General features: G+C 37.4%; 1 protein-coding gene across 4 annotated transcripts in view; it reads right to left on the bottom strand.

Moving 5' to 3' along the window:
- Positions 1-16,574, bottom strand: part of PDGFD (platelet derived growth factor D) — a 322,482-nt gene that overhangs the window by 107,950 nt on the left and 197,958 nt on the right. For 2 of the 4 annotated variants that reach the window (XM_072611232.1, XM_072611235.1), the window contains exon 2: positions 41-245. In XM_072611232.1, coding sequence (XP_072467333.1) covers positions 41-245 — 205 coding nt within the window. The remainder of the gene's footprint in view (positions 1-40; positions 246-16,574) is intronic. The other 2 variants (XM_072611233.1, XM_072611236.1) reach the window with 1 other exon arrangement.

The raw sequence follows: 16,574 nt of genomic DNA, 5'->3' as shown, positions 1-16,574 counted from the left end.
TTCAGAATCAAAAGTGAGTGGAACTGCATTTTCCACTTACCTGCAGATATCATTTTCTGGTTCCTCCAATCCAAACTGATTATCAAAAGCCAACTGGATCCTGGTTTTTTCCTGAGAGCGCAGCCTCCATGTGAGTAGCAAATTTCTGGGATAGCTGTTAGGGAATCGAGGACTCTGTACGATGCCATTTCCCATCACCTGGATTATCTCTTCTTTTCGATACAAGTCTGTGAGGTGATTGCCGGCTGTTAGTAATCACAACTTGTAGAAATTAGTATGATGTTCCAAATATAGGAAAGCAAACAACAGCAGTTTATACAGAATGCATTCATATCTCTTTAAAATACAGGTTCAAGTTCAAGAAGAGTCTTGAGGTTGAAGAAGTTAAGTCCATTTCTCACTTCTGCTTCCTAAAGCCAACATCAATTTCCAACCACATCTTAATTTAGACATCTGGAATGTCATTCATAACAGGGAAAGAAACATCAGTTATCTTTACCCAAGGTCACTCTCAGTGGGTATTGCAGATATTCAGATAATTCCAAATGATTCACCCGCCATATTCTCCATGGTCTAAAAATGGGGAGATATTTGTTTATGCTACCATCTGTGCCATGAGTAGCCAAAGGATTTTAGTGCATTTCATAGTGACTAAAAATTAAGGTTAGATAAAGTTTACCCCCAAAGTCATTAACAATTTACTCACATAGCAATTAAAAGTTGAAAAACTATCCCCCCTGACAACTCTGACAGGCCATGTAAGCATTATTAGCCCCAAGTTAAAGAGTTTTCCCAATCACATGACTGTTAAATGGCAGAACCTAGACTCAAACTCAGGCCTGTCTTACACTGAGTCTAGTGTTCTAGCCACTTCGCTACCCATCCATCATAGTATACTGTGCTACATTATTCCCCTATTCCTTTTGATTAGTCTTTTTGGCTACAAAAACAGGCAGAAGACAGTCCTTCTGGATGAGATTGCCTTGTTATTTTTATTCCATTAGTTTGCCTCCTCTCCTCCCATTCTCCAGACTCTTTCATGTTTTTGACTCAGGTATTTTTGAGTTCCCCAATAAGGTGGTCATTCAGTGTCAATCCCTAAATACCTATATTAGCAGAGCAGATACTGTGCTGCCTTGGAGAGGAGGGGAGAGAAACAGAAGAGAAGAGACAAATAGGGAGAGAAGAAAAGGAAAGGGGAGGGGAAGAGAATGATCATTCCATTATACCACACTTTCTCCTTTTGCCTCATCTACAAAATGAGGTTAGATTTGAAAATGTCTAGGGTACTTATGTAGGGGCAACTCAGTACCTTCATGGATAGAGGGTGGGACCTGAAGTCAGAAAGACTTTATGTTCCTGAATTCAAATCTAGTCTAAGACATTTACTAATTACATAAAGTCACTTATATAAGGTCATAATTATATAAATAACAGCCCTGTTTCCCTCAATTCCTTATCTGTAAAATAAGCTGGAGAAGGAAACAGCAAACCACTCCAGTACCTTTGCCAGGAAAACCCCAAATAGGGTCATGGAGAGTCCAACATGAGTGAACAACAGCAGGGTGTTTTTAAATTTAAATTTCTGGGATAGCTGTTAGGGAATCGAGGACTCTGTACGATGCCATTTCCCATCACCTGGATTATCTTTTCTTTTTGATACAAGTCTGTGAGGTGATTGTGTGGGTTTGTGTGGGTTCAAATTCCAGTTTGGACTTTTATTGGTTGCATTACCTTTGGCAAGTCATTTAATTTCTTTAAGGCTCAACTTTGTCATCTGTAAAATGGGGTTAATAATAATACATATATAACAGGGTTGTGATAATTATTAGTTGAGATAATGTATATGAAGTACTTTATAAACCTGAAAGTACTACAGAAAGATAAACCTCAAATAACAATCTGTACAAAGAATTGCTCGTGCTAATGACTTAATGATCATGAACGATTAAGCTTAAGTCTCCATTAGTAATCCTGTCTGTGGCCATAGGTTGTGAAAGGCAAGGTTCCTATAACCTGTTCTTGAATGTAAAAACCAATTTTGTCTCTCTCACATCCCACTATCTATGTCCCGCAATAAAACAAAGAACATAAAGTTAGATGCTGGGCATAAATTTAGTTTAAAGTATCTCTTCAACTGTGTAGTTATCTGAAATCTCCCATTCTTGGTAAATTCACTGCTCACTATATTGGAGTTCATCCATCAATCTAGACTCAGTGGGAGAGAGACAGCGGTGGTAAAGAATCATGATTTTTGAATGAAGTGATGACATACTCCCTGCCTCAGGCTAATATCATTTGGTCTTCAATCCACCCTAACACCTCTTACTCTCTTGGCAAAAGAGATTTTCCCTTCTGCACCATGGTTGAGGAGACTTTTTGCCAGGGGACCTTTTGCCCTTTTCTTTTTCCTCCCACACTATTAAAAATAATAGATGGACAGTTGCTGAGAATTGTTCATTTGAGTTTCAAGGATAAGGATCTACTGGGCAACAGTTTGGATGGATGTTTTCTAGGATAACTTTGCCACAAGTTAATCAGTCACCCAGCTGAACTAGCATAAATGTATGGAATATATAACAATGATTATGATGGTGGTGGTGGTCATTCTGATAGCTGACATTTATATATTATTTTAAGGTGTATAGTGTGTTTTGCACACATTATCTCATTTGAACCTCATCTTACTTATAGGGAAGTACTTTAGGTATTATTATCTTTATTTTATATATGAGAAAAAAAGGGAGATTAAGTAATTTACTCAGGGAAAACACAGCCAGTGGAAGAGATGAGATTCAGACTCAGTTCTGATTTCTAAGCTGAGTGTCCTATCCAAATTGAGGCAGGTAGGCAGCACAGTGGATAGAGGGCTGAGCCTGGAGTTAGGAAGATGTGAGTTCAAATCCAGCCTCAGATACTTACTAGCTGTGTGATCATGGGCAAGTTCTTTCACTTGTTTGCTTCTATTTCCTCATCTGTAAAATGGGTATAGCAGCAGCACTTTCCTCCTAGAGTTGTTGTGAGGATCAACTGAGAGGATATTTGTAAAGTACTTAGTATGGTGCCTGGCACATAGTAGGTGCTATATAAATGTTAACTATGATTATTATACACACAGCAGACCAGGGCCTAAGCAATCTATATTCCAGCCTGTGTTCTGCCACCAAGGAAACTGAATCATCTTGAACAAGTTTCTTAATGTTTCTTGATCATGGATTCATATATTTTGGCCTTTAATGGACTTTAGAAGTTATCTAGTTCTATTTCCTCATTTTACAAACAACTAAACTGAGGACAGAGATATGACTTGCTCAAGGTCCCAAAGGAAGTAAATGGCAAGTTTGGGATTTGAACCCAATGGTCTTTGTACTGTATGTTTTATCTCATTTACAAAATTAGGATTAGATTTGATAATGTCAGGGCCATAGGGGTTGAAAAGCTGAGAACTTGAGGCCACATGTGGCCCTCTAGGTCTTCAAGTACGTCCCTTTGAAATCAAAGGGCCACATTTGAAGACCTGTGAAGGGCCTGTGAAGGTTGGATTCAATCAAAGGGCTACACTTGAGGACATTGAGGCTACAAGTTTCCCACCCCTGGTCTATAGTACATGAAGTCATATAATGACAATATATTCATCATTACTCTAGGTGCTTTGGGAGTTACAGAAGAATTGCATGGCATGGTCCCTAGCCTTAAAGAAAGAACTTACGATTTAGTGAAGGGAAGAAATTTGGACAGGCAGTGTGAAAGCAAACACCAAAAAAGGCAGCAGATAATTGAGTCCCAAATTCACACACAGAAGAGCTATAGGAATTAGGGCTAGTGCAATTAGGCTGATTTGGGGTACCTGTTATGTACACTACATTCACCTCAGTTCTGTGCCCAATAAAGGTTGCTTGAAGATTGGATCAGATCTGGGTAGATAGGAGGGGGAAGATGACAGACATTCCAGACAAGAAGAGCAAGGGAAAAAGCGCAGAGATGGAAATGAGGTATTTATTAGGTATTTATGGAATAAAGATAAGACTGTCTTAACTACAATAGAGGGAAGGCCTTATGGAATGGTGGGTGATAAAGTTCAGGGTCCAACATGATCAGATAATTTCTAATATCCCTTCTAAGTATAATCTAAGTTTATAATTTTACCAATGAAAAAACATAGGCCCAAAATTAGAGTTTAGTTAGTGACAATTTCAAGCTGAGATTTTAGCCATCAATGGGAAAACGTGGTAAGCAAATTCGTCATTAGTTTATGCCATCAGGCAAAAATCAAATTAATTGATAACCAAATTATGTCATTGGCTACCAATCAAAATTTCGGTGTAACCAGCTAACCCCCATAACCAGAACTCAAAGAAACCCACTAGAGACTCCTAGCCTTCAGCTTGACCTTGGGTCACAACTGAGGCAAATTCCTATGTCCCCCACACTGGAGAATCAAACATTCTCCATTTCTACTTAAGGGCAATTACGATTGACTGAAATTTGCCAATTTTCTAGTCAACCACCTTGGAGTTCTCTCTAACTGTACAAAGAGGTAAACTTGTCACTAAGTGCTAGTATAAGAGATTAGGCCGATTTGGGGTACCTACTGTGTGCACTGCACTCACCTCAATTCTGTACACAATAATGTTTGCTTGAAGGTAGAATCAGATTTGGGCAGATAACAGGGGGAAGATGACAGACATTCCAGGAAAGAAGAATAACGAGGTAAAAAGCACAGAGATGAAAATGAGGTATTTGTTAGGTATTTATGGAATAAAGATAAGACTGTCCTAACTACAACAGAGGGAAACTAGTATGAGTACTAGTATGACAATTCATATAGGAATTCATGTTGAGCCTTTATTCCTAGAGGGGTTAATATTTATATTATCTAATAACTAATAAAACTAAATTTTCCAAGCTTTTGATGAATAAACTTTGATTGCTAGAATTCAAAGATATAAGATACATCAGTGTTTCTATTCCATTAGCAAAAGTAACAGTAAATTGATTTTCACATGTACCTTAGTTTCCAGCTCTACCAACAGTTAAAGGTCAAGAAGGAGAGGAGCAAGTGAAGGAAGTACAGAAAGAGTGGGGTACAGAGGACACAAAAGAACCAGAATAGTGTGTCATGAAAGCCAAGAGAAAAAATGGTCAGTACTAACAAATAGAGCAGAGATCACAAGGAGGATAGAACAAAAGCTACTGTGTTTGCCAATTAGGAGGTCACTAGCAGCTACTGAGAGCAATTTCAGCGATGCCTAGAATGAAGAGAGTGACTTATTCTTTCCCTACATTATCTTTCATTGACCTCTTCTTCAAAGCTATTAACTCACATGCCACATGTAATGGCATTTTGATCTTTATGTTGTGACTTCATCCTGTGCCCTGAGGTTAGGACCTGTAATTCTTTCCTTAATGGACCACTGAAAAAAGGTGGTTTTTACTACAGACCTGCACTGGATGTGAACCAAAATAGAGGTAACATGTTATATAGCCTTTCACAAATTACCCTGATTTATTCAGCCCTTGAGCTTTATTTTACTCTACAAACAAAATCTGACAACTCCCAAAAGTCACATATACACAGAATAACTAAACAGGGTTCTTCTTTCTATAAAGGCAATTTTAGAGTCTCTGCTATTCATAACCCACTTGAATTCCAGAATAACACTGTTTACATTGGATGTATAACTCTCCACTATTCTTAGCAGGAGAGTAATACTAAAGAAGAAAGAAAATAGCATATCAACTTCCATATGAGATTGCAGCTAAAATAAGATATAAAAATTCACACTCTTTAACCTAAGCTCTCTTTCCTCTCTCTGATCCTCCTTTTCCAGCTAGTAAATCTAAGCTGGGGATTCATTGAAAAGATTATGTCATAAATAAAGGAAGTTCATTAACTTGATATGGCAAGATTCAAAATCCATGTTGCGAATTCATTTACTAGGAAATATTAGACATCTGCTTAAAAGTTTGCGGTGACAAACTAGAAATGAAAAAGTCTAAATTTTATTATGTAAAAGCAAGATCGATTTCAAATAGATCCTTTTCAGTATCCCATCCCCAGAGAAGCCAATGTCTAAGAAAAAATGAAATGAAAAGGTATCCTATTATCTTTCCTTCTGCAAAGATCATAATTCTAACTATGACACTTTAAGGTACAAATGAAAACTACTAAGCAGCAGTAGAAGCCATTAAAAAAACATTTTTGTCTATGACTTCATTTAAAGACCCTACAACAGGTTATAATAATGTAGCAGAACTATGAGATGAAGGCAGAGAAATAACACAGTAGTACACCTTCCCGACATACAAGGATGATCAGGGCATTTGCCTCAAGCTTTTTTTCAGTCTATAAATAGATCAAGAGAACTGACAACACACCAGACTCTTAAAAACAGTCCCCAACCTGTGGAATGAGCTCATAATACATATATACATGCATACATATATACATACAAACATAGACATGCAGACGTCATTATATAGATATACATATATATACATGTGTATGTATATACATACATATATCATATGTGTGAATATAAATTGTTTCTTGTTTAAGCAAATTCAGAAGGCATTTTGCCATAGAAAAAGATTCTAGGAGGCAGAATCTCAGGTCCTTCCACAAAGGCATATTTAACCCACCATGTTTCTGGTCCACAGTTCCAGAAGCTTTGGTTTTGAATTCTGTTCCTGCCATTTACTAACAGCATGACCTTGAGTAAGTTCCTTTGTTGAAGCAGAAAGGAAGTATGTTATGGAGTGGTAGCAAGAGCACTAGATCTAGTGACAGAAGTCCTGGCTTCAAATACTACTTATATGACATTGGAACAAATCATTAAGACTCTTTGGACCTGCTTCTTCATCTGTAAAATAAGAATAATAATGCTTGTTATATTTAGCAGGGTTATTGTAAAAACCAACTGGGATATGATGTACATGAAAGCATCTTGAATAATACTATGTCAATGAGTCATTACTGATATGCAGTTATCAATCAAACTTTCTAACACTGCTTGCTATTATAAGAAAATGGAAGTGCAACAATGGATTCAAGAAGGAAGGTTTAGTTCTATTTCAGCATCATAGGAGAAGCCTCCTGTACCCTTTGCCAACTTTTCAACAACCTGGCTTCCATGACCCATAAGAATGGTGGTAGTGGTAGTGATGCTGAATCAGATTCTTTAGTAGGTAGTACCTTTTGCTACAGGGTCTGACTTTGGATCATTAAGGCAGCTGAGGTAAGGGGTCTGGTTGGGAGGATCATATCATCAGAGATTTGGAGCTGAAAGGACCCTGATTCACTATCCCACTCTCCTCATTCAAACTTTCTTGTCTTTCTTCAAGTCTTGCATGACACTTGCTCCTCCTACTCTCTCAGTTAAAGCCTTGCCTCAAACTGCACAGACCATTATCTGAGCTCTCTTCCTCCTCTCCTCATATCACTAAGAATCCCTTTATTAGCTCCTCTACTTGAGTCTTAGATGAAGAGGTGACCCTTCTGATTGCAAACCCTTTACATTTGCAACCTTGATACCATCCCCAAATTGCCACCATCATCATCACCACTCACTGTTATCTTTCATTACTCCACGTCTACTGGCTCTTTATCTGATTCCTAGAAACATACCTATGTTCTTCCAATCCTAAAACAAAACAAAACAAAACAAAAAAGAAAACCTGTCACTTGATCTAAATATCCCTACAACCAACCTATTTCTTGCCTCCTTTTTGTGGGTAAACTCCTCTAGAAAGCAGTCTACAATCACTTCTTCCATTTCTCCTCTCACTCTTTTTTAAACCTTCGGTAAACTAGTTTCTGACTTCACCATTCAATAAAAATTTCCCTCTTCAAAGTTATCAACAATCTCCTAATCTCTGAATTTAATGCCCCTTTCACAGTCATGATCCTTCTTGACCTCTCTGCTGCATTGGATCCTGCTGATCACCTTCGCTTTCTGTATACTATCTACTTTCTGGGTTTTCATGGCACTACCCTTCCTGGTTTTCTTCCCATTTATTTGATTGCTCTTTCTCAGTCTCCTTTCCTGGTTCTTTATCTATATCATACCTTTTAATTGTGGGTGTTCCCCAAGGCTCTGTCATAGGCCAATTTCTTTCAATCAATCAATTATTAAGCACCTATTACTTCACTCTTTCCAATACCACTTAGGGATCTCATCAGTTCCCCTGGGTACAGGTACCATCTCTATGGAGGCAATTCCCAGATGTATATATTCAGCCCTAGTCTCTCTACTAAGCTAGAGTCATAGATCTCAGCCGTCTCTCAGACACCTCAAACTAGATGTCCTGTAGGCATCTTATAATTTCACAACCAACATATCCAAAGCAGAACTCACCTTCTTTCTCACTGCTTCTGATCTAAATTACTATCAAAGGCATTACTGTCCTCCCAGTCACTCCTGTGTTAATCTCTGTGTTATCTTCAAGTCCTTACTCTTACTCACTACATGTATTCAATCCATAGTCAAATCTTGTTTTTACTTTCATAAAATCTCTCATACACATCTTCTCTCCACTCGTATAGCCACAACATTAGTTCAGGTATGTCCTTATTGTTTTCACCTGGACTGTTAGCTTTCTAAATGATACCCCGTTCTCAACTCTATTTCCACTTTCATCTATCATCCACTCAGGGACCAAGTTGATTTTTCTAAATTGTAGGTTTTAACATGTCACCCCTCCCTCCATCTCCTACTCAATGAAGTTCATTAGCTCCTTGTTACCTTCTGGTTTAAAAATATAATGTCCTATGTTAGGCTCTTCACAACTTGACCCCTTCTTCCTTTCTTTTCTTCTTCCACCTTACCCCCTTCCACACAATCCATGATCCAGGAACACTTGTGTGACAGTAAGCACCCCAACATACACAAGGGGGCCTGCTATCATAGGTTCTTAGATCTACATTCATTAAAGGAAAGGCAACTTTTGAGGGGTTAACAATCACTTTCATCAAGCACAGGTATCAGAGAAAATTAAAGTCAAGATTTCAGAAAAACAAAAAATCAAGACATGCTTCCATATGTCTGACCATTAACATACATACATAGAAACCAGCGAGGGAAGCAGCAACATCTGGGTTCTCAAAGGTGTGTGTGTGTGTGAGGATGGGGGGGCCCTCCAATGTGACTGCCAAGAATCTCCTCTTACCAAAGAATCACTTCCAGTCCGTAAGCCCCCAAAGTAAAAGCTCACCCTCAGAGTATTTATACATTTTTCAAAGCCAGAGGGCATAAGCTTCTGATCCAGTGCCTCAACAGAAAAAACAAAAGGTACTAGGGAGCCTCCTACAAAACAACTCCCCTAATCAAGCTTCCCTCAATGGGCAGGCCCATAAATGGGTGGGGAAGATCTTCTTTAATCACATTATTTAATCAGAGGCATTTTTAGTAAAACAAAAACAGCAAAAGATCTTAATTTGATTGCCATCAAAATTTACTCACAAGCATATCTTTCATATCTCTCCAGCTCTCATCTCTGTGTCTTTAAACTGGCTAGCCCCAATGCCAGGAATGCTCTGTCCCTTCACCTTTGCCTCTTAAGTTTTTCTGACTTCCTTCTAGACTTAGCTTCAACCCTACCTTCTGCAAGCCTTTCCCAGTCCCACTCAGTTGCCAATATCTTCCTCTTTCAGATTTCCTTCATCTGCTCTGTACTTAGTTGTTAATAAGTTATTGTCCCCTTAAAACGTATGTTCCTTAAAGGTAGACGTTATTTTTTTTGCCTGTCTTTGTCTGATAGCAATTAACTGTGTGGACTTAACTTACCAAAAAACTTTTCTGGGTCTGATTTACTTCCTCTACAACATGAAGAGATTGAATTAGAACATCTCTGAGGTTACTAAAGAATTAGTAACCTATGCCAGAGATGTGATTTGTTGGAAAACTAAAGGAGCAGCATGTTGTAGGACAGAGAACTTCAAGTAACCTGATTTCACATGCCCCTTCAGCATCTAGGTGTTACTTATTCTCTCTAAGTCTCAGTTTCCTCATCTGTAAAAAGGAGGGGATAATATCCATTTTGCTAACCACATAAGGTTGTGGTAAATATAAAATGAGGTCATGTATTTAAAGCACTCCATAAGGTATAAATTGTGACATAACTATCAGCAAGAGTCACATTTTAAATGTTTAACATTATGTCTATTAATCTTATGCTCTGTGCTTGGGATCTAAACAGTTATATCAATCAAATTCAAGTTCTAAGCAAATGAAAAAGATGCTGTTTCTCCAAATCTCTGCTGTGGGATCCTGACCTAAATAATAGTAATGATGATGATGATGATGATGATGATAAAAGTTTAGCCAGTCAGTCTCATATTATGAGATGGACACTTATGATTTTCTTGTGAATTTCTGTTTCATTATACAGGAGAAATGGGGGTTGGAGCAGGAGGGCAAGAGAGAAGAGAGCTCTTAAAAGCTAACACACACACACAAATCAGAGTACTTCATCACAACTGCAAAAAAATTTGTAAATGACTTAAAAAATAAGACATTTTATCAGTTAGGAAAAGACTAAAAATGTTTTAGTTTTATGAAATTCAATTTGTGTGTCAACAATGGGGTTGATGCTTATTAGACCTGGCAACATGGTGGGGGTGGAGGGGTGGGAGGAGTTGACCTGAAATATCTCTCAAAAGAGGGTTTACAGGAATTTTTGGATTAGGCAGTCATTGCCAAAGAGTTCTCTTATAGTCATTTTCTGTTTATGGTGCTCTTTCCCTTCCATGTGGTCATACCAGGTGTATCATACTGAAGAAGGAGTGAGCAATAGAGAAAAGAACAAAACAGGTGGTATATTAATGGGGGAGTTATAGTGTGACATCTTTGGGTAGCTCTAATGAGCCATATATATGAAATCATCTGAATGACTGCCTCACATGGATCTTCATTCCACACATCTGCCTAATTCTTGTTACTGAACACACTAGGTTGTAATAGTGGCCAGTTCTCTATTCTTTGCAATGGGTAGTATATATTAAGATTGTTCAAACATATTGGAACAATATTAACACCAAAGGATGCCAATCAATAAGTGTACAAACCAAGTCATTCATTCATTCAGCGTCTACTAAGGACTTATATGGTGCATTGTGTTGGCCATACAGTGTCTCAACTGAGTATGACAGCAGAGGTACTTCTGAAGATATAAAGATAATTAAGACATATCTTATCCTTATCCTTATCCTCTTATCCTTAAGGAACTTTACCCTAGTATAAGAGATAAAGAGCTTCCCTATACAAACATGCAATAATCAATAAATGTACAATGATAATAAATTATGATTATAGCACTCTATAAATTATGTTTATAGAAGAGTTAGAAAGTGCTATGGGATGCTTGGGAGACATCTTAACAGTGAAATAAAAGAAGTAGCATATATCCTGGAACCTAGGAAATTGTCTGGAACCTAGGAAATTGTCTGCTATACATAAAGAAACATCCTCTGATATGTACTTTAAGGGAAAAAAGAATAGAAGGAAAAAAAAAGAAGAGAGAATGTGATAAAGAGCAAGGTGAGCAGTCCATCCTAGAATACATAGGTCAGTCTCTGAAGAACCCAAGACTCTCAAGTGGGTGCTTATTTATGTTTTATTTAATTAGAAATTTTTCCTACAAATTATCTCCTAGTTGAAAAAGTACTGGGTCAGTTTCTCACCATGTGTAACTCTTCAAGGGAATTGTGAAAGAGGAAAATTAGGCCATCATCAACACAGATGGGTTAAAATCTGCTTGTAAGTTTATTCAACATTCTTCTTCCTGATGTTTCCCAAGGTAATGATGTTTGGAGGCAATGAGCCAAATGATTTTTGTGGCTCTAAGTGGGACATATTTTATTTCATTTAAAGGATTCTCATCCAACACCTGGTATGACAACTGCTAATGGGAGTTCAGTTTTCACAGAACTCATAACCAAATTTTCTCTAGCAAAACATGTTTATGGTTATATGACCAGAAACTCTGGAGCAAAGGCCATCAGGCACTTATTTGGAATTCTCCAGCAGAGATTTTCTTACAAACACAAGAAGACAACAATTAAGCATTTTCTAAGATTGGGGCAGACATGGGGGAGGTGAGGAAGTTGCCAGTGGGTTTGAGAAATGTGCCGAAACATATCCTCCCTCCAGGTACTGTCCTTCTATTTGACTCTATTTTTATCTGTTGGTGACTTAAATTTTTCCTGAAATAGTAAGGTCTGAGATAAAATTTTTGGAGTATAATCACTCTACAATTCCCTGGGCTGAAAATTACTTTTCTTTAAGTAACTAAGGCTGCAAAATAATAAACAGATAAATTATCCCAAGTATTTTTGATTCCTTGTTTTACCTGAAGAGTAATTATATTCCAAAAATTATTCATAAGAATTTGTCAGTAGACAATAAGTTTGCTTCCCCCCACTTTGGTAGGAAAGGCAGAAAAGGAAAGCAATTGATGGGCCTTTTTTGCATTTTTAAAACAAATCTATAATGGCTCCATGGAAGTAATCAAATGAGAGGACTGATTTCATGTAATGGAAAAAGTCTGAAGAGAATATTTTAGAGGTGGGTCACCTTGAAAAATGACATTATATATGGAATGATTTACCTGGTCAAAATGAATATGAGTCTGCTTCTTAAATAACTAAAAGTGGAGTAAAAATGAATCACATCTCATGACACCTACTTTACATTTCCTTCCACAATAGGAAAATTCATTTTAAGTAATTTAATGCCTAATGAATGCCCTTTATGTCCCCAAAGTCCTTTTGGAGCTGTGATAGTGTCTCCAATGTATGTGCACTTTATATTTCTCTTATAAATATGTTTACCATAATTTGTGTTACACCTATTTATGTATGGGATAACGTCTGAAAACTATTTTGCAAATTGTAAAGTGTTACATAAATATTGTGATGATGATGATGATGATGACAGGGTTTGAGTGAAACACTTGAACTCACCCCTTCTCCCTCTACAATTTCCTATTTCTGTTGAGATGACCACCATCTTTCCAGTTACCCAGTTCTGCGATCTCAGTTATCCTCCTTTCTTCCCTTTTCCTCACGCCTTAGAACCAATCATTTTAAGTTTTATTGATTCTATCCTCCACAACCTCCCTCACATTTGTCCCTTTCTTTCCACTCACACGTTCCCCTCAGGCCTTCATTATCTCTCTTATCGATTCTTTCAATCATTTCCTCCTTGCATTCTCAGGTTATAGTCTCTTCCCTTTCTAATTCATCTGCACAGTAACAAAAGAATTTTGCTAAATACACATTTAACTGTCTCACTCTCTTGTTAAAGAAACTTCAGTGACTCCCTATTATTACCTCTAAGATCAAGAAAAAAAAAAAAGAAAGGAAAAACCCCTCACTCCTCAGTTTGGTATTTAAAACTTTTCACAATCTGACTCTAGTTCAACTTCCAAGAATTTTGCATACTGTTTTCTTAGCCCCTCTCTACATTACATTTAAACTGTAATTTGGAAACTCACATTTTCCTAAACTTGGCATTTCTTCTCTTTCTTTGAACACGTTGTTCCTCATGTCAGGGATACACAACCTCATCACCTCTGCTTCAGCATTCCTTCAAGGCTTAACTCCTGTGACAGCTTCTTGGGTAACCATTTCCTGATTGTTCTAGTTGTTAATGCTATTTCCCTCCTCAAATTATTGCAAGACATTTATCTGTTCATGTGTACGAATAGAAGTTCCTTCAGACCAGGTACAATTTTTCATTTTGCTTTGTACTTTCAGAGCCTAACATAGTTATACTCAATAGATGTACATCAAATGAATGTTTATTTGGGGGATGTCAGGCAAAAAACACAAATATATGAATTTTTTGCAATTGCATCACAAAGAAACTAGGTAATCTATTTATCCCAAAGATTACAGCCAATTCATGACTGGATTAGTCAAGAAGTATGCTGGAGATAGCTTGGGAACTGATTGTTAAATTTTCAGTATGAGCATTTACTCCTTAAAATGGGCAAATGTTACAGATCAGGGCTTGTTTTGTTGATTGTCTAGATGTGAGAAAGTGACAGAGAAAATATTAATAATGAAGTTTGAATTTAGAAGTATGTTGTGTTTTGTGTGTGTATGTGTGTGTGTGTGTGTGTGTATGTGTGTGTGTTTGTCCCCCAGAAAGTTGGTTGTTGAGCATTTAACCAAGCATACCTTTGATTAGAGGCCATTTCAATAGCCATCAGAGTGGATGACTATACTACCCCACATGACTTCTGTCCTTCTCCAAGTATACTTCTACGTTAACAAGGCAGAAAAATCAACCCAGCATTTCTGCAAGGTAATCCTATATGGCTGCCAGCTTTCTGAGGTGCAGCAAACTTGCTTCAGGGTCTTTCTACATAAATGACTGACTTGACAGCCATGGAAGTATGTAGTGGCCCTGCAAAGAATTTCCTGTGCCATTATGCTACTCTGACTGACTGACTTCATTAGCAAATCTTGGTGTGAGATGGCTACTTGGGATTTAATAGCTAATTCATTCAATATTAGTCAATTCAATAACCATTCAGTGATGAAAACATCTCGGACCACCCTGGCCTTAAGTATGCTCTCTGTCTTCTAAAAATCTAAAGCAATTATTATCTGTACCCTTCACCTGGCAATTAACAACAATAGTAGATAAAACTATTTTACATTCCCATTGCACTGCCCAATTTATTAGGATTGTTTGCACACATTATCTTAATTAATCCTGACGGCAACCCTGTGAGGTAGATAATGCAAATATTATCTTAGAATCACAGCATATCAGAGTTCACAGACAACACAGCAGCATATTAGTCCAACATATACCTGAACCATGATCTCTTTGATAATAAGTTAATAACCTGAGTGGTGGTGACAGCACCAGCTGGGCTATATTTAAGCTTGTTTTGCCTTTTAATTTTATGCTTTGAGGTGGAGGATCAACTCTTATATTGCCTGGTACTTTTCCACGGTACCTTACACAGAACAGTTTTTCAATAAATATTTAGTTATTTATCTGATTTCCTAATTAAGAACAATATGATTTCCCCCATTAGTTTTAATTCTTCTATGCAACATGACTAATGTGAAAGTGTGTTTAATAGGAATGTACGTGTAGAGCCCCTATAAGATGGCATACCATCTTGGGGAGGAAGAGGGAAGGCAAAGGAGGGGGAGAAAATTTGGAAGTTATGGAAGTGATTGTTGAAAACTGAAAACAAATAAATTAATAAATTTGGGAAAAATACAAAGACCAGATGAAAACTCAGACTCAGAGAAGTCCAAGATCAGAAGGAGAAAAAGGAGCTGAGCTGGTCCTCCATCTATGAATCTTTACACACAAGCTAATGGGTCTCTTTTACGTCATTTACAGTTTACATACATATTGGAGCCTCAGATTGCTCATCTATAAAATGGGAATGCTAATATACTTCCTGAGACACAAGGCTCTTGCGTGTCAAATGAGAAAACAAATCTAAAGCATCTGCGGCTACAAAACATTATAAAATTGTGAGAAGTTAAAATTTTAGATGTATTATGGTTGTTAGTTTTGTATTTCACCAATTAAAAGAACATAGTGCTGTCTATAAAAAAAGAAAGAACAGCAATCTATAGCTTTTTAAAATTTTCCATAGTTTCTTTTCACCTCACCCACCGATATTTATTGAGATAACTCCCCCATGAGAATTGCTTTCCATGAATACACAAGTGGAATGAATCCTTTTTCCCTTGCTCCATATAAACATTCCCCAGTTTACATAATCCTAAGCACTGGAAAGTCAGACGCAGCATGTATATATCTTTCTATTCATTAACATGAACTATGTATACACTTTATCATGATGTGAAGGTGACTTTGGCCTCTTGAAAAATCGAGATAAAACTCCAAGTCTCTCCAAGGCAGAAAAGCTTTAAGAATGGGCCTGATGACCAAATTTCTATCCATTGTCTGAAGAACAGTTCAGCTACATTCTCAAAAGATCATCATTACCAGGGTGACCATGAGGTAATGAACGCTTCGGCCACAGCAACTGATTAAATACATCTACTAAGTCATAGTGGGGTTCTTGTTTGCACTGATGATAAAACCAGTGAACCCCAAAGCACTGAAGTAACATGCAGTACACAAATTCCAGAAAGAATTCACTTTCTTTTTGTATTCACATCAATTCAGTCTTGTGAAAGATGCCTACATGAAAACAAAACAAATCAGTGAGAATCTGGCAGACATAAAAATGGTGAAGGTAGAGCAAAGGATCTTGGTAGAAGATAGAGTGGTGTGATCAAGTCTAACATTCAGTGCCTGAACTTTGTTAAGGCTGCTAGGTAGCATCATAGATAAAACATTGGGCCAGGAAATCAGGAAGACCCACGTTTGAATCTGGCTTTGGACACCGGGCAAATCATTTCAATTTCTGCCTACTTCAGTTTCCTCAACTTTAAACTCCTACCTTACAGAGTTGCTGTGAGAATCAAAAGAGACAATAATTGTAAAGGCTTGGCACAGTGCCTGTTGCTTAACAAATAACTGCTCGCTTTCTCCCACCCTATGGGACTTATTTTGGCAAAAGAACAG

This window comes from Notamacropus eugenii, chromosome 5, assembly GCF_028372415.1.
Source record: "Notamacropus eugenii isolate mMacEug1 chromosome 5, mMacEug1.pri_v2, whole genome shotgun sequence".
Classification (NCBI taxonomy): Eukaryota; Metazoa; Chordata; class Mammalia; order Diprotodontia; family Macropodidae; genus Notamacropus; species Notamacropus eugenii.
Note: the sequence above shows the minus strand (reverse complement) of the source record. Positions and strands in the feature narration are given on the sequence as shown.